Source organism: Sipha flava, unplaced genomic scaffold, assembly GCF_003268045.1.
Source record: "Sipha flava isolate LNK unplaced genomic scaffold, YSA_version1 50_pilon_pilon, whole genome shotgun sequence".
Lineage (NCBI taxonomy): Eukaryota > Metazoa > Arthropoda > Insecta > Hemiptera > Aphididae > Sipha > Sipha flava.
In genome coordinates, this window is record NW_020273428.1 from 1331466 (window position 1) to 1354935 (window position 23470).

At 27.3% G+C, this 23470-nt stretch overlaps 4 protein-coding genes and 2 non-coding genes across 7 annotated transcripts in view; 3 read left to right on the plus strand and 3 right to left on the minus strand.

Moving 5' to 3' along the window:
- The first annotated feature begins 3715 nt into the window (after positions 1–3715).
- On the plus strand, positions 3716–5867 carry LOC112690596. The gene is made up of 5 exons (XM_025564643.1): positions 3716–4153; positions 4225–4469; positions 4543–4663; positions 5546–5671; positions 5739–5867. Exons 1-5 carry the CDS (start codon positions 4151–4153, stop codon positions 5838–5840), a joined length of 597 nt encoding a protein of 198 aa, XP_025420428.1. The 5' UTR covers positions 3716–4150; the 3' UTR covers positions 5841–5867.
- Positions 5843–7824, minus strand: LOC112690595 (lebercilin-like protein). The gene is made up of 7 exons (XM_025564642.1): positions 7686–7824; positions 7484–7623; positions 7279–7430; positions 6879–7217; positions 6577–6794; positions 6245–6521; positions 5843–6174 (listed from the first exon to the last, which is right to left on the minus strand). Exons 1-7 carry the CDS (start codon positions 7745–7747, stop codon positions 5905–5907), a joined length of 1458 nt encoding a protein of 485 aa, XP_025420427.1. The 5' UTR covers positions 7748–7824; the 3' UTR covers positions 5843–5904.
- Positions 7825–10464: 2640 nt separating this feature from the next.
- Positions 10465–11494, minus strand: LOC112690575 (cytochrome b-c1 complex subunit 8). Its single transcript, XM_025564611.1, has 2 exons — positions 11396–11494; positions 10465–10845 (listed from the first exon to the last, which is right to left on the minus strand). The coding sequence occupies exon 2, from the start codon at positions 10840–10842 to the stop codon at positions 10591–10593; it is 252 nt and encodes an 83-aa protein (XP_025420396.1). The 5' UTR covers positions 10843–10845; positions 11396–11494; the 3' UTR covers positions 10465–10590.
- Positions 11495–11604: 110 nt separating this feature from the next.
- The window catches only part of LOC112690574 (calcium uniporter protein, mitochondrial), an 80906-nt gene continuing 69040 nt past the window's right edge, over positions 11605–23470 (plus strand). Inside the window, exon 1 of one of the 2 annotated variants that reach the window (XM_025564609.1) lies at positions 11605–11862. In XM_025564609.1, coding sequence (XP_025420394.1) covers positions 11749–11862 — 114 coding nt within the window. In that variant the 5' untranslated portion in view covers positions 11605–11748. The remainder of the gene's footprint in view (positions 11863–23470) is intronic. The other variant, XM_025564610.1, reaches the window with a different exon arrangement.
- Trnas-aga lies at positions 22195–22276 on the minus strand. The gene has a single exon. It is a non-coding gene; the product is annotated as a tRNA-Ser (tRNA).
- Positions 23364–23445, plus strand: Trnas-aga. Its single transcript has one exon. It is a non-coding gene; the product is annotated as a tRNA-Ser (tRNA).

Consider the following 23470-nt stretch of genomic DNA (forward strand, 5'->3'; position numbering starts at 1 on the left):
CTGCTGATGACTTTAATTTTTAGATTATCTACATCACTGTTTGCTATAATATATTTAACGTTCCATATTTCACATAAAACGAACGGTTATCGATTTAAGACTTGAAAAGAAATCGAGTGCGTATCCTATTGCGACGAACAAATCGTAAAGTAAAACAGTATAATATGGGAAATGTATTCCTCTGTCGACGGCCATTAATACCAAATATTGTTTACATTAGATAATATGACGCGTGAAATGTAAATATTTGAAGTTAATCGTATAACATAACATATTGAAAATTACATTGGAGCAACAAAAAAAAAAAAAAACTTGCGGAATAAAACCCGAAAAATCCCGTCGAAATATACATGACACCATTGATTAAATATACAATAATTTATATTTAATCAATGATAATACTTTTCATGAAAATATCCGGTCATAACCATATTTTTGTTTATAAGCAATTTGAATACTATTCAAATGCGCCACGGAGCAGTGAAGGTGGCAGCCAACAGTCGAGAGCATATTATAATATTGCTTAAGTACAAACAGTTTTTCTTCCGTACAACATTTTGGCACCAACCAATGGTTTGCGGTGGTTGTGAATATTATGATAATCATCTGACCGCACTATGACGAATGGTGTTTTCGCGTTTTAGTCTTTTGACGAAAACGATGGATTTGGCACTGTTCGTTTCTATTGTGCATTAACATACGAACGGGATCGACATAGTTTGTTGTATTAAGGATGAACATGAAATTCGAAGATCTGAATTTTCCAAATATCTGAATACTCGAATCCGGATTTGAATATAACTCTTATTAGGATTCGTCGAAGTACAACGTATACAAAAGCACAGTGATTCAATAATGGGTTTAGGGTTTTGTTATGGGAAGAGTCCAATATTTTTTAAAAATTATTTAATAAGTACATATTGATAACATTCTTTTTCCGAATATTTTTTTAAATCGTGTAAAGCATCTTTAAATATGAGGCGCATAGAGCCAGAACGGCCTAACCCACAAAAAAATTTATTTACTAAATAGCAGCACATATTTGTATTATTTGTATTTGGATTTGTGATTATGATACATAATTGTAGAACCAAAATGGCCCAGCCTTATGCTAGTAATATGCCTATGCTTAATAAGAAAAAAAAAGATGAAAAACTGTCAAAACTTGAAATGCCCGTCCTGCACAATTACACTATTGTGGGTTAGACTGTTCTAGTTCTATGCGCCTCATATTTGATTGAAAAATTTCTTTAAAGCTCTGTCTTCTAGTATCAACCACTTTAGGTCTAAAGTTACACATAAGTTATAAGTCACAACTTAAAATTACTAAATCAGGGTTTAGTTAATTTATCCGAGGATTTTAGGCTATTGAAGGAAGGCACCATCCCTCTGCTGTGACGATACCGAAGCCATTTGTATCCGTCCGTACGTTTTAACTTCCATAAGGCATGGTTAACTGGTACCTGTATTGTGATTTGTAGTGTACCTAATATTCACAATAATGTGTGCACGAGAACACTAGAAGTGGAAGCACGGGTTAAAAGGTTAAGTGTATTGCAACACCGTTATGGTTGGTGTACATAGTATTATATTATACATGCTACGTTCGACCTCTTCATACTCGTTTCCGATGTCTGTTTCGCCATAATGGTTCAATTACCGTCTATGTCCACACTTGATGCCCAACAACGTAGTGAAACACTGCTAGTAACTATCAAAGAACGCATGAATTATTGTTGCAAAAATATTATTGTTGAGTTTTTTTTTTTCATAATCGTGTTTGCCATGCAAAAGTGTACTACTGCAACTCAAAACAACGCACATGATAGTTTAGTGAAATTACAGAATTGAAACGACTTGATCAGGTCAATTTCTGGTTATACAGAATATATAATAGTATCAATATAGATTAAATACATAAAAATAATAGGTATCGAATATCGGTACAATTTAGTATGGATTAAGATTTCTGGTGGAAGGAAACTTGATTTGTTAATATTATAAAGTTACGTGAACTTTGTTTTAGCTACCTATTTGAATAGGAGTTCACTTGTTTTTGCTGCATTTTTTATTTGTAAACTATAGGTTTTCACTTATTTTTTTCCTATTTTAATATGAATAATCTAAGTGCTAGGTATATAGTCAAATATTTTAATCATTAGCGGACTGACATGAGTTGCTTTTCTATATTTATATTTTTTTAGAAGAAAAATTAATTATAATCTAGAACCTGATCATGCAATATAGCCTACAGGTACGATCATAGGGCACAAACATATACAACTATAGTCTGTGTTTTCAAACTGTACGGTTTGTGTTGGACCACAGTAAAGCTTGACAATTTTATGGGTGATCTAGTTAAAAATAAAATCATCAATGTTTATGTTGAATTAAAGCGTTTTTATTCTACGATTCATAATGGCAAGCAGTTTTTAATGTTCAAGTAACTTACAATTAGCCTTGGCTTGTCATTCAATATTTTTCAGACGATACTAATCAACTACTCGAGTGTTATTATTCCTGTGAAAATGTTCCGAACCGATATATTTTCTCTATCTATATCAAATGTATGTGTTGATATATTTTTGATTATTATGTAACTAAATATATTTTAGGACTTCATACTGTGCTGAACCGTCATTATTTGCATCCAAACAAAGGACAGCCATGGCTAATTACCTATCATAAGTTGATAAAATTATTCGACGTTTTCAAATTATTGAAGTTTGTTCGCTTAGCGTTTGTTAGCTAATTATACATATATTTCCAGTTTGTAACGACCCATAACAGACATTGCTGCACGTACACAGTAGCATAATCGAGAATACGAATGATATCCAATATAAACCAGTGTATCATGTCTAAATATAGCTATATACCTATAATTTAAATATTGTGATACCGCAAGAACGGAATGGGTCGAAGAAAAAAAACTAAGTAAATACATAATAGTTGAATATAATTTTAAATGATTGCTAATTTAATATCAAAATTACCTAAACACTAATGTGCTTAGTTGTAATTATAAAATGCATTGTAAAATTGTTGTTTGCTATTGAAAATAAATAAAATTTCAATTTCTGTTTTATTAAAAGTTCCTAATTAAAATACTTTATCGACGTAAAAATATATTAGTTTAAATTAAATTAAGTTAAAAATTTAAGATAAATTTGTGTGTTGTGGGATATTCATCTCCTTGGTGTTGTAGCACACCCAGCGTTGTAACCAGCGTTGTAGAGCTAGATGCGCTTCTCATAATAGTACTAAGTATTAATAACTGTAGAATTTATCTAGTTTTATTGCGCAACATTCATTATAAAATTATTAGTTACGACTTGTACTGCGAACGACGTAACATTTATGTTTACAGTGTTTATGTGGGCGATAAAAGTTGACGGACGTTGACTTATTATTTTTGACGAAACCTAGAATGAAAAAAAAGTGATTAGCCCATGCGTGTCTGAGAATCCTCATAAACTGGTGCCACTGATAAAAATAACTATTTACTACCCCAGTGCTTCCCACGACTCACGGCGCCCTTCTTGAAGTAAGGTTTTTTAAGGGCGCCCTTCTCCAAGTCATAACATGACTAATCGTAAGGAACTAATTTATTTTTAAACCAGATATTATTTCATAGCGGCGTGGCGTCCCTGTACAAACACCACGGCGCACACTTTGGGAATCACTGTACTACCCACTTAAGACTATGTAATTTGACATTTCTTAGCTGATAAACGAAGGGGACTTCGTCAAGAGCACGTCGGGGAATCCTGTTTCCGCCCTCACTTGTTTAGGATCTTGGGAAGACATTTTGAATCGTGTCACCGACTTCACTGTCGTACACACGTGTGCATTTTTATCACATTATCCGTTATCACTCAGCACCGGTTTAAAATCATAATAATATTATGACATTATATTAGAATGTCATAATTTTGTACATATTACTTCTGTTGGTTTTCATTTGTCCGGTTGATTTATTCCGTGGCCTTAGAATAGAATCATGAGGTCAATTTGGTCGTGTATTTTTAATCTTTTAATTTAACTGATCACAAATTTAGAGTTTTCTTCATGACGAGAGGAATTGAAGTTATTTGTCAATAGGTGTTGTTATGAGAATTGCTTTTTTCCAGCAGAACATAATATTACGATGGTTAATATTTTTATCCGTTGTTTTTGGTATGGGCGTTTTTATTTATATATTTTAAGTATGTTTTGTTTCAGAATAAATTTATAAGATTGGTTGGATGGCATCGATTAGCTGTAGCAATAGTATACTGTCGAACAACTGCGGGCAATGAATCTGATAATATTGTTCAGCAACCAATTGTGGTGGAACTGAAACAAACACCTGAACAGTTCACTCACAAGTTTCTGTTGCAACAAACATGCACTCTATCTGTTAATGTTTCTTGCCAGATGATTACAATAGCATTAGTTGCACTATCGGATGCATCACAAAAATATAAGTATGAGATTATTATTTCTTTCACTTATATAATGCAATACTTTATTAACTATACTATGTTTCTTCCATGTAAGAGATGAATTGTTAAAGATTATGGCTGTTATAGAAAATAGTGAATGGTCTGATGATGATAAATTAGACAATTTTTTAATGGAATCTCGATATGATATAACCAACGCTAAAACGTTTTATTTGGTTAGTATATTGTACATTATTAATAGGGTCGGCGATAGAGTAGTTGATGTTTTGGGCGAATAAACAATTATGCTCTTACACGTACACATTTAAATATTGGCATTTTCATTTTAAATAATTATTTAAGTACTATACATTTTATTTTGAAGGATAGTAATCATACATCAATTATGTAAATTTAGTATTTTTAAGGAATTTTTGCATAAATAAAAAATGCTTTGTTTAATAATCAGAACTTTTTTTGCCTTTAATTTTAGCAAATTATTTTATATTCTTTCAAAATATAGTGCCTGAGCTATCATATTTTAAATTGAAAAATTTGCTGTACTTTTTTGTTTCCTAATGTTGAACTATAGTATGATTTAATAATTTTAATTTTGAAAAACTCTCGTGACTGGTAACAGTATTACTAGAATTAAAAATTTTAAATTGTAAATAATGATGGGTTACAATGATTGAATAGATGTACTTCCAACGCCAAATTATATTGAGTTAAGTATTAGGTAATATTTAATTCAACATTATTTGGTAATATGATTAAAAACTTTAGTCAAGCAAAATTTCTCTTGGTTATATATTTGTTGATTTAGAATAATCTATACAATTTAGATTAAAGTATGATTAAATAATTTTACATTTAAATTATATTATCATCAAATGGTAACCATTTTGTGAAACATATGTATATATTAAGTAAACACTAAATTTCCTGATTTATTATCATATTTGAAAAAAAATTATTTTTTAATAATAATCTTACTTTAAATTATAATATTACCTAGGTGCCTGGTCGTTTGGGCACAAGCCCTGGTTGCCTACTCATAATGCTGGCCCTTATTAAATATTATTATTATCTTAAACTCTATTTATTATCTTGTATAGGATTCAATAAGTGCTTTGGATTCTGCCCTACAATTAGGGCAATCATCTGTAAAAATGTCATTTACTGTATCAGCAACAACTGTATTCAATAGTATGTCTGAAAGGATTTACACTGCTGAAAAAGAAGTAAATTGTTATGTACAATTTTTGCTATAAAAAATTGCAATTAAATATTCATATTTTTTACTGTTAGTTTCAGAATTGTGTTGAAGATATAACTAAAACAGAAAAAGAATTCACAAAATTGTTAGCAGAAATTATAAAAAAAACTAATGTTAAAAATAATAATACATAAAACAAAAAATAAAATATTTATTGTTGAACATTCAAATATACAATATATATAGTTTGTCTTAAAATCAATCACTTATTGAAGATTCATTGCTTAAATCATTAGATTCAAATGATGAATATTTTTTAATATCTGACTGTTTTAATAATTTTGATTTGTAATTGTTTTCATAGTCATAGTTATCTTCGCTTACTTGATTTAATTTTGCTAAAAGTAAATCTTTTTGAGTTCTAGACATAGACAATGTTTCTGTTATTTGGCAATGTTTATTAGATATTTCTTCATTGTTATTTTCCAAATCATTACTTGGTATATTTGATAACTCTGATTTTTTTTCCTAACATTTAATTAATTGATAACATTAATTGTTTTAATATTTAATGTAAGAGTATTTTATAAATACTTACGTTTGATAATTTGGTTGAACCCCGATTCAACCATGTTCCACTACTGGACATATTTAATGAATATGGTTTATCATTTATCAATGTACTTGGTATTGTTTTGTTTGTATTAATTTTTATCTGCCTAATTGAGTTTTTTTGAACATCTTTGATTGAATAAACATCTTCATTTTCTTTATGTAATGATTCTGGTTTAAGAGATATTGACTTATTAGTTTTGTTAAAAGATTCATCAATTCCATCATCTTGTTCGTGTATTGTTGATACAGGTTTGGCAACACTATTTAATTTATAAATATGTTAAGTTTAAAAAAAGAGTTACTAAGTTTACTTACCGAGGTGTTATGGTTATTGAACTTGCAGTTATTCCTTTACTAAAAATCTGTCTTGCAGTAGAATTTTTATTATTTAATTTACCTAAATGTGGTTCCAGATTTTGGACCTCATTATTCAAACGTTTTATTTCAAGTTGCAATTCTTTAATTTTAATATTTTTTGAATTCATGTGATGTCTATGTGTTTTATTTTGAAGTTCTAATTGTTTCATTAAGTTCTATAAAGTACAATTTATTATAATGTATTAAAATAACAAAAAAAATATAAATATTATAATAAAAATAACAAAATAAACTTTTACCTGAATTTTATTATCTTGTTGTTTAATTGTATGTTGTGCTTCTTCTAGTTGGTCAGAGAGTTTCTCCCTTTTACTAAGATCTTTATTCTTGGATAAATTTAACAGATGTTTATATTGTTTCTGTAAAACTAGGAATTCTGTGCTCTGTGATTTATATCTGTTTTCTATTTCTTTGTATGAAATTTTCATTTGACGTATTCGACTTTGTAATATGCGAATGTCGTCTTCATAAGATTTAATCACTTGTGGTAATTTGGCTTGTTTACCTTCGTACATAGATAATGCATTTTCATGTCTTTTTTCTAAGGTCTTTAATAAACGATTTTCTGTTATAATATCCTAAATAAATATAATATATGTTTAATAAAATTAAAAATGAAGTTTACATTTATTAACTTACATGTATTTTCATGCGAGCTTCAACAAGCTTGTTTTCTAATTGTTTGAGCCTAAAAGTATGCTCATCGTTGAGTACATTATTTAAATTTGATGTTTTTGAATGGGTTCCAGGGTGATTAGTATATGTTGTTTGATATGGTGAATTGGTTATGCCTAAAAAACAATAAAATAAATTTAAATTTAAATAAATATTGCAGTCAACCTACATTGTCGTCGCCTGGTGGCTGATAATGTGTGAACACGAATTGGTTTTAAAACTTTTTTCTTGCGCTGTTGGTTTGGAGTACTGTTAACCTTTTTGTTATCAAACACAGGCAATTCCATCATGTACTGGCCAATAATCTCTCTAAATAATCATTAATCCAATAATTTATGGATAAATGTATGTAATAAATGCATTACTATTACCCAGAATATGAATAGTCATTGTTAGAATGCAAAATTAATTCTTTCTGCAGTTCTTGCGTCATTGGATGGTCATTAAAAAATATATTTACATGCTAATATTTTATTAAATTATAATATAAAATAAAATATACATAAGGAATCATATATAATTAAACTAAAGTTTTCCTGTAAATGTTTTAATAGAAAAATATTACTGTTAAACTTTACTTGTTCAAAAACAAAATGTTAGTATCTGGCACATTATTATTGATTTTTTTCACCCATGGCAACTGAAACAATAATTTATAATATTCACCTAATTCAGTATACTAAGTGAGTTAATACCTACATTTAAGTTATTTCATAATAATTTGTCTTGATTAGTTATTACTGATTAAATATTCAAATTTGTAATACATTTTAAGTAAACTATTTAAATTAATTAAACCTACTTATTTTTTTTAATTAGAGATTTATACATTGATAAAATTGTTTCTGTTATGATATAAATATAATATAATTTTTAATTGTAAACTAATATTATATTGAAGATATTAAAAAAGTAATTAAAAAAAAAAAAAAAAACACTTTGGGTACTAACAGCCTACTAGGGCTGTTATGTATATAAAAATGGTCTAGTCGACATGAAAGTCAAGTAATTTTTTTTTTTTTTTACATAAATATAATATGTCTGATGATAAATAACTAATAAAAATATAATATTAAATACTTATCAATTGATTTTTAATAAAATATATATGACATGAAATTATACAATTTTATAATTTATTTACTTTTCATTTATTGAGGAAATGTTTTTTTTTTTCATTTAAATTTGAGGGTCTTTTATGTATACTCATAAAAATTTAAATTATTTAATGATACATACATATATAGCTCATTTAAACATTTTTAATTTTGTGTCAAGATTAAATGTTATGAATAAAACAGAGGATATTATTCGTTATACTTCTATTGTACTTAATAGTGTTAAATTTATTTTAGAAAATAACTTTCGAGTTCCCTGGACCGATTTTTGCCCCTTACTAAAATCTCATATTTCTAATTTATGGCACAACCAATGGAACAATCTAGCACCCAATTATGCCCCTTGGTACAAAAATATCTCACCGTCTATACCTTCTCATCCTTGGTTTCACAACCTCAAATTAAATCGTAACATGATTACTTCTTTTTCACGCTTAAGATTTGGACACACTCTACTACCTTCACACTCTTATAAACTTTCTCTCAATGATTCCCCTTTATGCATGCTACACGCTCATGATCCCATGATTTGCGATATCTCACACATACTTTATCATTGTCCCTTACTGGTTCCCCAACGCAATAGCCTCTTCGCCCTAATCCACTCTTTTAATGTCCCTCTCGACACCCAATCCATCCTCTCTTCACCAATTATACCAATTATTACCTCACTTATATTCTTCTTCAACTAGGCTGGCTTAAAAATTTAATTTATTTGTAATATATTTTCTGTCATTAATTTTATATACCTTTATGTAATATTTTTGTAAACATAATTGTCGAAACTAATTGTTAACAAAGTTTCCTTTTAATAAAAAAAAAAAAAAAAACTTTCGAGTTAGGTAACATTAAATAATTTAAAATGTATTTATTTATAGTTGCTCGAAAGTCTATTTATTAACTATAGCGTAGGCTGCTTTCTGAAATATATTTCAATTATCATGTTTATACATGTTAAAAGTACCTACATTCCCATAGTGCATTTTGAGTTTTTAAATTCATTTTTTTCATTAACTCTATTAATTATATTAATCTTATAATATGGGGTTCTGTAATTATTAAAATACTAAAATTTCACTTAGCTATAATAGTATTAATTAATTTTAAGACATGAACGTAATTAGTAAGAAATATAAGCTTCATTAATACTGCTTTATTTAAATTAAAAAGCCATAGGTCACTTTTATATCTTAGAATTTTATGAAATGTATATATTTAATTCCTTATGTTGTATAAAATTAAATAGTCATGAACAAATATGGAAGTATCAAATATGTTAAGAAAATTACTAGATTTGTAATTTTTTTTGTTTACAAATAATCATTGATTATTTTGTTTTGTATAATGAAAGATAAAACTATAATATAAGGAATTAGAGTAAATGATAAAAAACCATTAAAGCACTTAACAGCTTAAAAGATCAATCAACAGAATACACATCATCTAGACTAATCGACAAAAATAGAGAGAGGATCTAATAAGTGAGAATAAATCTAAATTACATAGATATTTTATTCTTATCCTACCAATCCTACTTATAGGCAGTTAATATTTGATGAAAATAAAAAAAATTAATGAAAAATATTTAATAATTTGAATAAGAGACCAGTTAGTTGCACATGGTACAATATGAGACCATCACAGATTATAATTTTATATGATGAACATTTAGTATGAAAATAAGGTAATAGAACACAAGGACATTTTGGTTAATTAAAACTAATAGGGTTTAAAAAAAAATATTGTTTCTGATCTATTAAATAGATAGTTTCAAGAATGTTAGCACAATAAATTAATTGATATTGTTATATGACAACAGTCGGTTTTGATGTTAGGACACATTTAACTCTCTTATCTAGAAAATCACACATTAGAATACCATTATTTGAAAAATATTTTTGTAATTTAATTTTACTTTTATACTCAATAAAAGTTTTTTTTTTTAGTCACATTAAAAACTGAATTCAATATTTTATACATTTTAAAACTTGTATATTTATGTATTTTTCATAGCATTGTTGATAAATTCAAGTTTACAACTAGTTAAAATATTTTATTACTGTTAATTGCTTTAGAAATAATGATGTTTGACAAACAGAATTCTATTATCTATAATTATTTAATACGTAAATTATAGATTTATAACAAAAAAAAAAATCTATTCGTCATTGGCGAAATCAGCAGGGTTTTTCCTTAAACTATGATGATGTTCAGTAACGGCCCAATCGTAAACAAGATATCCAATAATCATTGGTGGAACAATGAATGGTACATTGGAAAGCGTCCGTTTGATGGAATTGGGTACTCCATGGGATATGATTCCATGGAATGCTTTCTGCTCAAATGGAGATAATTTGGTGGTAATAACACCACGAATATCAGATTTCAAATTACCTAATTCACCACCCATTTCCTAAATAAAAAAAAATATATATTAATTAAGATATATTCATATCGATTATTATATTAATAACTTTAACCTGTGTAGTAGGAGTATTTAATTAATTCAATACCAAAATAATTTTTTACTTAAAAACACTAGACTTTAGGTAACAGTGATTATATACTTTTGTTGACATTTGATAAATATTTTGTAAGTTAATTTAAATTAATTTATAAACTGACAAAAATGATCTCGAATGTGGAAGCAAAATATATAAAAATGTCAATATGTTCTAGTATTAGATATATGTTTCAAACTGTACTTTTATAATGTTGGTTATGATCTACTCTCATATCGGTTTAAAGTTAAACCAAATTTCCTATGGATTTTAAAATAATTGAAACGTGGAATGGGCGCGTGATACGTAAGAAAATAAAAGCTTAGAAATTTTAAAGAAATTCGAAAAGCGATTGGACAGATACGTTTTTTGGGCGGTCGGATCAATGACTTAGTGAGCTGGAAGAAAGAGCATTCACCGTTGTAAGCGATTTCTAGTAGACATAAAATACTCTATACTTACGGAACTTTTCGTGCGCAGTAAGCTAGTGAAAACTCGGAACGAAGGTCGATCGCAGTAGCACTTTAAGACGTTTGATGGAGGACGAAAATTTTTTTCGTGATATCAATAGCGAACGGACGGTATCGCGCGGACGGGTCAGCTGTTTTCGGGTGGCGATGATCACGTTTTTTTCGGGTCGTGGTCACACTGATGCTCGGGGTCGTTTATCACTGCAGCAGAGGTGATCATTATCACAGTACACGGTCGGGTGGCGGGAACGCGGGTACCCGACGACGCGCCGTCGACTGTGGCGGCGACGGCGGTACCGACTGCAGTTCACACGGTTCAATCGGACCGTACGTTCTACGGTCGTCATGGCTGCCAATGCGGCGTATCTGGTCGTTCGCGCTCGCATTATTTTCGGCTTCGCACAGCATCGCCGGGACGTGACTGGCGGCGGGATCACGAGAATATGCCGGACGTTCGACGTAAGTGCTCAGAGAAATAAAATCGAAAAGAATATTTAGAGAAAAAAAAAAATAATAAAACAAATAAACAAAACCAGCTGCTGCCGCGCGCAGATGTACAAGTTTTCCGTTGTTTTCTGTTCGGTTGTACACGTCAGGAGGCTCTCCGTTCGACGGTGGCGGTCACTCCGATGTTATACCTAAATGACCACGTTACGTTCGTATCGTTTGGCGATCCTATCAAGTGTAAAAAAACGGTAGACTTTTGTCGTGGACGGTATTGGTGTATCGTGCGTGTACGCTCACCGACAAGATGAACCGATGAAATCACCGTCCTCGACCGACTACCTGTCTCGTCTCGGCCTCCGATCGTTTCAAAGGTGTCTGTTCTTACCGCGGTGTCATTTGTTTTACCTACCTGCGTATCGAACGTCGCCGTGGGTATCGGTCGAGCGTGGACCGCGGGGTCATCATGCGTTTACCTTGTTTTTTTTCGTTACCGTCGGAATTAAAAATAAACAAATCGTGATGCCCGACTCCGAATGCGTCATCCTCCCGCCGACTTCCAAGGCAATAACGCCGATGAATAATTAAAAGTTCGTGGGTACCGTCCGCGGCGAACAATGCGTGTTTCGTCGCCGTCTCACGGGGAAACCGTTGATAATGTAATATACACTTCGACGAACCCGTCCTCTTCGGATACCCTGGCTTCCGCGTGTGTGTTATTGAGTCTCTTCTCTTCCCTGCATGTGTACACTTACCATACAAAAATCGTTTGCAGAGCCGTCTTAAGGATTTTTAAGACCGGGAACAAATTCATTTGGGGGCTCCTTAATTATCACGAGTATGATAAAAAAAACACACCAATTTTGCAAAATGTTGGTAAATATAGTTTGCCTATCCAATTAAGGTTATTTAAGTGCATCGATACACCGAATTACATTTTTAATAACTTCTTAACAATGCATTACCAGTTACTACATTTAATAGCGATTTTATGTGTTCTTAGATAATTTATAAACAGCCTTAGAAATTAACATCTTAAAAGTTGTCGGGTCGATAGCGAATTTCTACATAAATTTGGATAAAATTATGTTATTCTTTACACTCCGGCAACAACCGTAATAAATTAAAGTTATAACTATTTATAAACTAAAATAACTAAAAATGTAGATTGTACAATAGCGCTTACATATAAATATTTATCAATTTCATTTAATTACATTTATTAAAATTAAATAAAGAAAAATGGAAATAGAAATAATATATTAATATCAATAATCTGTAATGGGTAACGTCGAGTATTTCTAATCAATCACGATTTTAAGGGAGCTCTATTTTAATTTTCTTAAACTGGGTCCTAGGGCAAAATGGTTCCTTTGCCTCCCCTCCATGGCAACGGCCCTGATCGTGTGTATACGTGTACGCACGCTCGTACAATAGTTCGCGTTTTAGAGCATTACCAAAGGCTGTAAAATGACATTTTTAACGGCGTTTTTTCATTCACAATGATTGTTAAATAAATACACATGTATATCTTACGATTTTTTAATATAATTTTAACTTGAGATAGTGGATCTAGTTCACTTCTATGCCTTCCGAAAAATCTGATAAACATATGCATATTATTTACGAATATTATATTCACCTACAACATTTACGTATTCTATGATGCATCTACATAATATTTTATTCTGTCCGTGTGTATTGAGTATTTGAGTATTTGTTAATACTTCACACGTTCGCGTCAAAACTGGGTTGTTCTGTCCTGCACTATGCACTCTAAAATGAACATTTCCTTTGTCACGGGTAAAAACTTCGGAACCATAGTATTATTGTTTTCCTTCTTGATTTGGTTCTGTTACATTGTATTATTGATGTCATGTACGTAGTTATTTAAACATATTGCTGGACAAAATTAATATTTCTGTATAATTGTTGGTTTTTTTTTACATGAGTTGTTAACCGCATGTTTCGGATAAGACTCTTGAATAAACTTTCTGAAATTCGCACATTTTTCTTTATTTAGTATAGTGCTGGTGCGTTGTGTTACATATATTGTAAAATATTGTCAATAAATTATAGCTCGGTAAAGTACTGTCTAGATGTAGATTTTTTTAGATTTCCTCTAATTTTGTAATGTAATGTTCTATCATAGTTCTGAGCCTAAGTACTACTATTGTTATTATACTAACTTCAGATATAATGGAATAAAGAATTCGGAAGTTTCTTTTAATAAAAGAAAAACAGTTAGATTGTGTATTTGTAAGTTTGCCCTCCATCTTTTTTATTGATATTGTTGTGAATGTAACTTAATGTTGATGAATGAATCTTCTTTAACGAAGGTTGCTTTAAATTGTCTATCTATCTGGTAGTTACATTTTTGTTTAATGTAATAGTAATTTACTGTATTCTACTAAACAAAAGAAAACATAATTATTTAGGTCTTTTAACAAAATTCTAATTATAAAAGAAATACGTATATAATATATTAATATGTTTTGTTTGCGTGAAAAATGCATGTATTCCTTATATTTATTGTTTTAACTAGTTTTACATTTGACATTCAAAAATTTTCTTCATGATTCAGTTTAATTCGTTCATGATAACATAATAAATAATAACAATAAATTTCAAAAGTGTTTATTAACTCCTAGTTGAATGTGTTATTTATTTATTCTTCAGTTTCCATAGGTATAATTCAATATCAAAAAATTTGTAATGTATTTTCATGCGTTGTGATTTATAGTAATTTTTTTAGACCATACACAATTAGTCTTGACACATATGATTTATTGTTTAATAACAAAAAACGTATGCTATTACTATAGGTACTAATCATTTGCAATTATTGAATACGCTTATATTCAGTCGTAAGATTATAATTTTTTAATTTTACTGTATACCTGTATTTTGTAAGATTTTTATAATGCAAATAAAATACTTTGTTTCAAATAAAGTAAAATGCTCTCTAAATATTTTGCCGTTGATGTACCTATACACAAATATATATATATTGTAGAAAAAATTTGATTTTAGATTCTAAGTGAATCGAGGAATATTGATTTTACAATGATGTATGATTTTTTTGAAAGAAGTTGTTTACAACTGCATGTTTTAAAATATTACTATAATGGATATGCACGCAAGTTGAACTTTAAATAATTTAATTATGAATTCTTAATAGTTTTCGGAAAGTTTGGATTGAAAAATACATATAAATGCCGGATTTTTAAAATGTTATGATTGTTTTTTGGTAAATTTAACTGTGTTTAAAATTGATTTTAAAATTACATTTTTGGTTCAAGTTAAAATATAATGTATACACACACTAATTACCGGTTGCACAAAGGGTCAATAGCTACTTATTGAACCAACAAATCAGTAATCAAATAGATAACTAATAATAATAATTGCACAAAAAACCTTCAAGTTTTATTGATCCATCCAATTTGATGTTATCGATTCCATTAATTGTAGGTCTGATTTCAGGTCGATATAAATGATAAAATAAGTTATATAATCTCTTCTTTTTTTCCCTTCAACATTAATTTTCATAACCACGCTTATTGCTTTTGTTCCCTCTCGCCTCATCACATGCTCAACCATTTAAATCTATTTTCTCTCATCTTGTTCACTATGGACGCTACATTATAGGTTATATTAATATTATATTATGTATGTGTGACTGATGAAGAAATTACTGATTACTTTCTAATAAATAAGTAAAGAAATAGTTTATATATAGAAATAAATAAACAAAAGCTTAGCCTGAAGTATCATTATATTTGTATTTTCATTTATTTATTTATTTATATATTAATTTACGAGTATTAAGCATTTAATAATTTTTAATTTTTCCTTAATTTTTTATTATTTTACTGTTGATTATTAACATTCATTTTACTATAAAATTCATAAGTAGAATGCTCTTACAGTAAAAAAGTTAGTAGGTACAGTGCCGGATTAAACATTTGTGGGCCCCTAGGCAATTAAAATGTTGGGCCCTACAAAATAATTTTTTACATACATCTTAAACATTACTAACCAATAATTAAAATAAACAGCTTTAATAATAACCAACTATTATTTATAAACAAAATCGTGTTTATTGAATTTTTTATTTGCAAGAAAAATCAATAAATTATTATATTATTTCTATTTTTTTCAAAATAATTGTATTATTATTACTGCCTATAACACCTACAACTTAATATATAAATTATATTTCACAATGACTTTTGTGCCGTAAATTCGTAAATAAAATACATGTATTATTAAATAAAAAAAAATATAGTTTTCCATTTTCATAGGGCCTCTTAAACGAGTAAGGCCATAAGGCGGGCGCCTACTCCGCCTAATAGGTAATCCGGCATTGATTACGTATAATACAATTTAAATCTTATTACATGATTTATTAATGATACTTATTTCTGCAATATTAAAGGTTGTAAATTGTAAATATAAAACTTTCATTATTATATTTCTAATTTATGTAATTATTAGTTCTGATCACAAATTCAGATTTCAGACGAAAATGTACATTTTTATTGTATAGAACAAATTGAAATGTTTTATTATGAATGCTTGATGCGATTTGAAAATATATTTTTTATTTTTTATTTGGTTAAATTATAGTAGTACCTCTTAAGTTCTTATATTTATTCCTTTATATAATAATTTTTTAAATATGTGTAGATTATATCTTAATTTATAGAAAAAAATAATTTACATTACTGATTTCATATTCAAAATTAACATTGCATATTTAGTTCAGTGAACTGGTTACCTATTAAATTATTTAATTAATCAAATTATTTGGTTTTTGTTGTGATAGATAGTAAATGTGATTCATATTTATAATTTATTATGATACACATCCGACAATATTCATTATCGATTCTGTCTGAGTCTTTTAGCATTGAAGTTTTATCAGTTCAGTTAAAATGTTCAAATAAAGTACATAGTATTGTCGTTATATAACACTATAATAACGAATAATAGTACAGTAGTAGATAGAGACGATCTTTAAACGTAAATATTATTAAACTCGTATTGTTTATCTTATAAATCTTACTTTTTCTGCAACAAAAACATGTAAATTAGTAGCAGTAAACAAATTATGGTTGAATAAAATTTTACTCGATTTTAAAATATTTAATACTATAAACATTTTATTTGATTATATATACACTATACATTACTCATGTATTAAAAAAATTCATTTAAAATGTTATGGTAATAATCTGCTTTATTTTATTTTCTAAATGTCATTATTTTTTCATTCCTCGAGATTTGTTATTATAGTGCAACATTTTTTGTTTAAACTGTATAAAGCAGATTTATTTCCGTTTTAAATTTCTTCTCATTAATATTTTTACTTCTTAATTTCAAATAAGTAACTATACTTATTTGATATAAATAAACACGATTAATTGTAAAGAAAGTGTGGAATATATTATATTGTAAGTTATATAATATAAATCTTTGAAATGGGCGCGGTGTTAGAGCTTTGTGTATTATAATATTCTAAAATGATTCTAATTGGTAGTTATAGTTTAACGATTACTTTGAAAACATATGAATACATTTATTTTTTTCATTACATAAAAGCCTCAAATAAAAAGTTCATTAGCCTATAATAGTTTATAATTGTGAGGTCATATACGTTTCATTATGTTCTCAAATTTCAATATTCATAGTTATATCTATGTATATTTTATTATAGTTATATATTAGGTTTTCTACTATTATGGTTTTATGATTTTTAATCATAATAGATCATCATAATTCATAATTTATCGGAGTATTGCATCAATTATTTAAATTTTAAAAAAATTGTTATTAATTTTATCCTTAGAAATGAATCTTAAATCATTTTTAATCAAAAGTAAAAGTAATTTTTAAGTAAGCTTTTGTTAAGGTATATTTAAATTAATAAATTGTCCAAATATATTCATAAAACGAGTGTTCTATTGATTAAACGAGTAATTATATATTATGTGACTATCCTAATCCTAAGCCATTATACAAAGTGCTATATTTCTGGATTCAAATTTCATGAAGATAACCAAAATATAAATATAAATTTATTAATTTAATTTAAATCAGTATTTAGTTTTTATCATTTTTATGGCCATACCATAAATAAATAAATAAATGTAAATACGCTTTTAGCAATTTTATTTAACTATTTGATTTAAGCTGTATTCAATTAAATATCTAAATATGAATGAAATAAAGTTCATATTATTACATTTTTTTTGTTTTATGTACTTTCAGTAAAGATTAAAGTATCATAGTTACCTATAAAAGTTTTTCAACTAAAAGGTTACTATTCAAACTTTTGCTTTGTACTATGTTGTAATGGTTTTATATTTATTCTTGTTAGTATACTGTTTAATCTCATGCTTTTAAAATATGTATGTGTATATATAAAAAAAAAGGCTTTTTCTTTGGATAATGTTTTTGTATAAAATGGTATTTAATTTTTAAATATCTTAGTCAAATTGATTTTTCATCTTATATTATTTAATTTATTTGATATGATAACTTATATAATAACGAAAATAATTTTTAAGCGTTAAATTAATGGTTTCTTCTATGTATAGGATAAAACATATTTATAAATGTTTTTTTTATAAAAAATAATATTAATTGATACAATCCAATTTTAATGTTCTTAATTTACTATTTTTTCAATTTAACTCTTTATAATTATATTTACGTATAAAACTTATTTTATATTATAAGGTAAGTGAAAAATGTATTTTTTAATATTAATGGTTTTTTTTTGTAATTTTATTACATTTTCTGATTGTTGATTTGCATCAAAAGTTTCGTATGTCCTTTTTGGGTAAACTTTAGAGAGATATTTTTCGATTATCTTTTAAATATAAATATTTAGAATACATGACACAATTTTTAAATTTTTTATTGTTGCTTTAAAAAGTTAAAAAGTAGGTACTGTATTTTAAAGATAATAACCTTTTATTCATCACTTAGAAGTGTTTTCCGATTTCATGATATAATATGATTTATATTATATTGTATTATTGCCTTCATTAACTTTTATGAGTCAATATTTTATTGATTTAATTTTTATTATTTTTATTTCATCAAATTATCTTTTAAAAGATTTAGGTATTTATTTGATGTTTTTTTTTTTTTTTATTGATCTCAAAAAAATAACATCGACAACAAAGGCCATAAGTTACAAACAGGATATGAGTTTATGTGACTAAACACAAAAATAAGTTATATAATTAGGTTACATATATTTTTTTTTTTATTTGAGGTTTAACAATTTTGCTTGTTTTTGCCAAATTAATAATATTTCGGGTTTTCCCATGATTGGGTCCAAGTGCAGTGTCCAGATTGTATATTTTATGATGAGTTCCTTCTTGGTTGTACTTTAATCAGTCGGCTATTAAGTGTTTGACAGTTAACGAAGTTCCACAGGTTTGACAAACAGGGGGCTTTTCTCTGGCTATCAGGAAACCAGGTGAATCTGGTATGCCCAATGCGAAGTCTGTTAAGCATAGTCTCCTCTTTCCGGTTGAGATTTGGGTTTAACCAACAGAAGATGTCTCTTTTAATCTCATTTAATTTAGAATTTTGTGTGTTCCAAATTCTTTGTCATTTTATTTTATGTTTATGTTTTGCATCAACAGGGTATGTATCCTTAATTAAATTAATAATTTTGATATTTTTAATATTAATTAATTATACAGAATATTATTTTCTATGTATTTTAATTAATATTACATTTATATTCGTTGAAATGCTATGTTATGTAGTTTTTATTACTATTTTGATAAATGAATAATTATCCTATGTACAGTAAAAATATTTTTTGTGACGTATTAATTTGAAGTTTAATAATTTTGTTATACTTGAGTTAACTGTAAATTTTAATTATTTTAGAATTGTACTTAAGTATTTAAAATAATATATACTCCTGTATACCATAATTCCTAAATTTTGTTTCTTATTTAATTTTCTTGATGTCAATTTTTGGGTTTTCAAGATCTTTATTATATAGAAAGAAATATATTGCGTATATTCATCATGAATAATTATTACGAAGTAAAATTTAATAAAAAATGAATTCCCATTGGGACATTTATGGAACCTCTACTTTCGTATAGCATATAGTAGACGATGTAATGGCGTTGGAGACTTAAATGGAAGAGTGGAGAATAACGTCAGATATTATTTGACGTCAACAAATTATAGAGTTGACATGTATTTTTGTAGTAGAACAAGTTGAATAACGTATGATGAAAATTATTTTTTTTTAAATTAATGTTATTTTGAAGGCGTATTGGAAGAGTAAATTGAAAAAAATAACCACGATAGTATAAACATAATTATGATAAAATAATACATTAGTTTTTATTTTTAACTTGGTTCTAATGTAAAAGTAGAATTAGTATAAAAAATGTCTGCTAAGGGTTGTCAACAAGTGAGTAGCTAGATAATTGTATGGAGTATCCTAAAGATTAGATTATGTAACTAAAGATTAGATGATATGAAGTGAAATTATTTTATTACAAACATAAAAACAATTTATGGAATTTAAAATTTATATACACCACAGAAATCTAAGACATTGCATTTATTTTATATTTTTAGTTGTCGTAGTATACGTGTAAGAACAGATGAATATATTATTTTATCGTTGTTTAAACTTAAAGAAAACCACACTTTTTACCTACCCAAAATTCTTCCTGTCGTCAAAGTTGTATAAATTTACGGAATTTTCACCTCACTTCCTACCTTAGCCAATCCCTATGACCGGCATGCGGAACACACAACTCGATCGGCACGCACAATGCACTTTGTGTCGACCGGGAGAGGTTCAGGGGGTCGCGCTCGCGCGCTATCGGATCAATGTTAAGACCATGTTTGGGCGTTGGTTTCATTCCTTCATATGAACAATGTACCAACATACAACCCCTGACCTTCCATCGGTGTATTGTATTTCTGCAAATAAATAAAATAAATGACCCATCAATTAAACCAAGTCAGCTGAGAAACGAAAATTGAATGGTTAACAATTGAAATAAAATTATCAAAAAACGTCTCATTTAGTTCGTCATTATTAATTAATAATAGGTTATATGGTTATAAAAAAAAACATGTATGACTTAATGATGTTTATTTGTTTGCCTTTGATAATATATTCACTTACATTTTGAATTACATTTATTAATACCTATTGTGTTAAAATATTATTTTCCTGTTCATTTTTCATTTTTTTTTTTGTTCATATTTTGAAAAATTATAATAAAAGTATAAAAACGTTAAAACATTTCTAATATGTACATGAATATAAAAATATAAATGTATTATTAACATAGCATAATTCATTTTTTTAAATGTATTTTTCGAAATTCATTCAAATTCAAAATTATCATAATATTAATTTCTCAATTAGTGATGGTTTTTAAAATGTGTACCTTTTATAATAGACAGTAGTATATATTTTGAATTTATTTTCTTTAGGAGAGTTTTAAATATGTATTATATTACAAATTATTGGAATTTACACCTCTTTTACTCGTCCCTTTCACCATGTATATAACACACGCTAAACAACATACATTTTTAGCTCCATGTTTTTATTTATTTTTAAAAAATACATTTTAACTATTACGAATATAGATTAGATAAAACTAAAATTCCAAGCGGTCGTTTCAATAACTACTCAATGTTTTGTAAATAATAAAATCTGATCGATTCACCCTAGAAACAGTGAGAAAAGTATTTCATTATATTTAATTTAAAAATAATCGAATATAGGTGTAGTAATGTATTAATATGAAAATTTACACTATGTATGTATTGGTTACCTAAGGATTCGAATAATACATTTTAATCTAACGGTTATTAACAATGTGCATAAAACAATACATTTTTTTTGTATTGTATGCATGCTTTTATTCAACTATTGTGTTCATACATAAATCATAAGAATTATAAGGAAAAATAAATAGGTATATTAATGTTATATACAATATTTATTCTCCTAATTTTAAGCTTCAATTTAATTTTCTTCTTATTTCAATATGGAGTTTCATTTAAATTTTCTTTATCCAATGATGGAAATGAATTATTAATATTCATATTTACCATAAATTGAAATGGGTTATTGATTATTTTGGCATTTTAATGTATTTTTTTTAATATTTATATAAAAAAAAAAATTGGTACTCCAATCATCATTTTGGGTTTGGTATATCAATTTCATTGGAATCATAAAAACACGATTATGATTTTTAAATATTTCTATTAAATAATTTTATATTATTATAAATATAAATATAATATAAAATGTAAGTAAATGTACGCAGTCGGTAGGATTCGAACCTACGCTCCCAGAGGGAATCTGATTTCTAGTCAGACGCCTTAACCGCTCGGCCACGACTGCTTCTTTAAATATTAACAATAAATAACACTTGTAACTCCATTCTAGAACATTATTAATACTTAATAATATCTTGCAAAATATAATAATATTGTATGAAGTTAATAATTACTCAATTAACTATGTCGGAATTTACATTCAATTAAATACAAACACAGAAATAATTAAATATTTCTCTTATCGTTTATGCATTGCCTTATCGTTAATAATATAATACCTAGATAAACAATGACTACAAACAGATAATATGCATTTTCTTCAAAAGAGATTAAACTAAATGTATTTATTTATTTTTTTTTACTAATCAATTCACAAAATTTTTACCGATTAATAATAAAGAATAATGATTTTAAAGTTGTCAAGTTTTGGATCATTTAACTAGAGTTTTTTTTTTAAATGGGTGTACTCGTAATGTAATATCAAATTACGACTAAAACAACTAGATATTATTTTAATATTAAAATATTATTTTTAATCGATTAAAATCCAAATAATGAATATGAATATATAATTTTAAATTACCAATTTATTCAATTCGTTGATGTCATGGTTTGTTTGTTTGTTGTTCTGTCTGTGTAGAGATCTATCTTTTTTTTTTTTTATTTCATATGACATATGAAATGTATTTTAGTGAAAACATACATAAACGTTGAAAATATTAACTAAATAAGAAATACTTAACATGGTAATCATATTATAATTACCTACTAAAAACTGAAATAAACATGTATGAATTATACAATAAACAATAATCTATAAAATAAATATATAAATAAATTAGTAGGTATATAAATTATTGTGGTAAGAAATATTTTTTAGAGTAATAAAAATAATAACAATAAAATATACAGAGTTCATTTACAAATCTAAAGGCGCACTTATATGCTACGTAACCATTCTTATACCTCATTATTACCGTTGTTGAGCTCTCTCTTTTGTTGTTTCTTCATATTTTGATAGAGAGCATATTTCGACTACCTATGTGTTTGATGGTTAGAACTTACCCATATTCACAAAGTTGTGGAATATTTTCGTTAACCTATGTGTTAATAATTATTAAATAAATTTACTTATTTTTTCTTAAATGTAAGCAGTCGTGGCCGAGCGGTTAAGGCGTCTGACTAGAAATCAGATTCCCTCTGGGAGCGTAGGTTCGAATCCTACCGACTGCGAAACGTTCTTATTTTTGTTGAATAT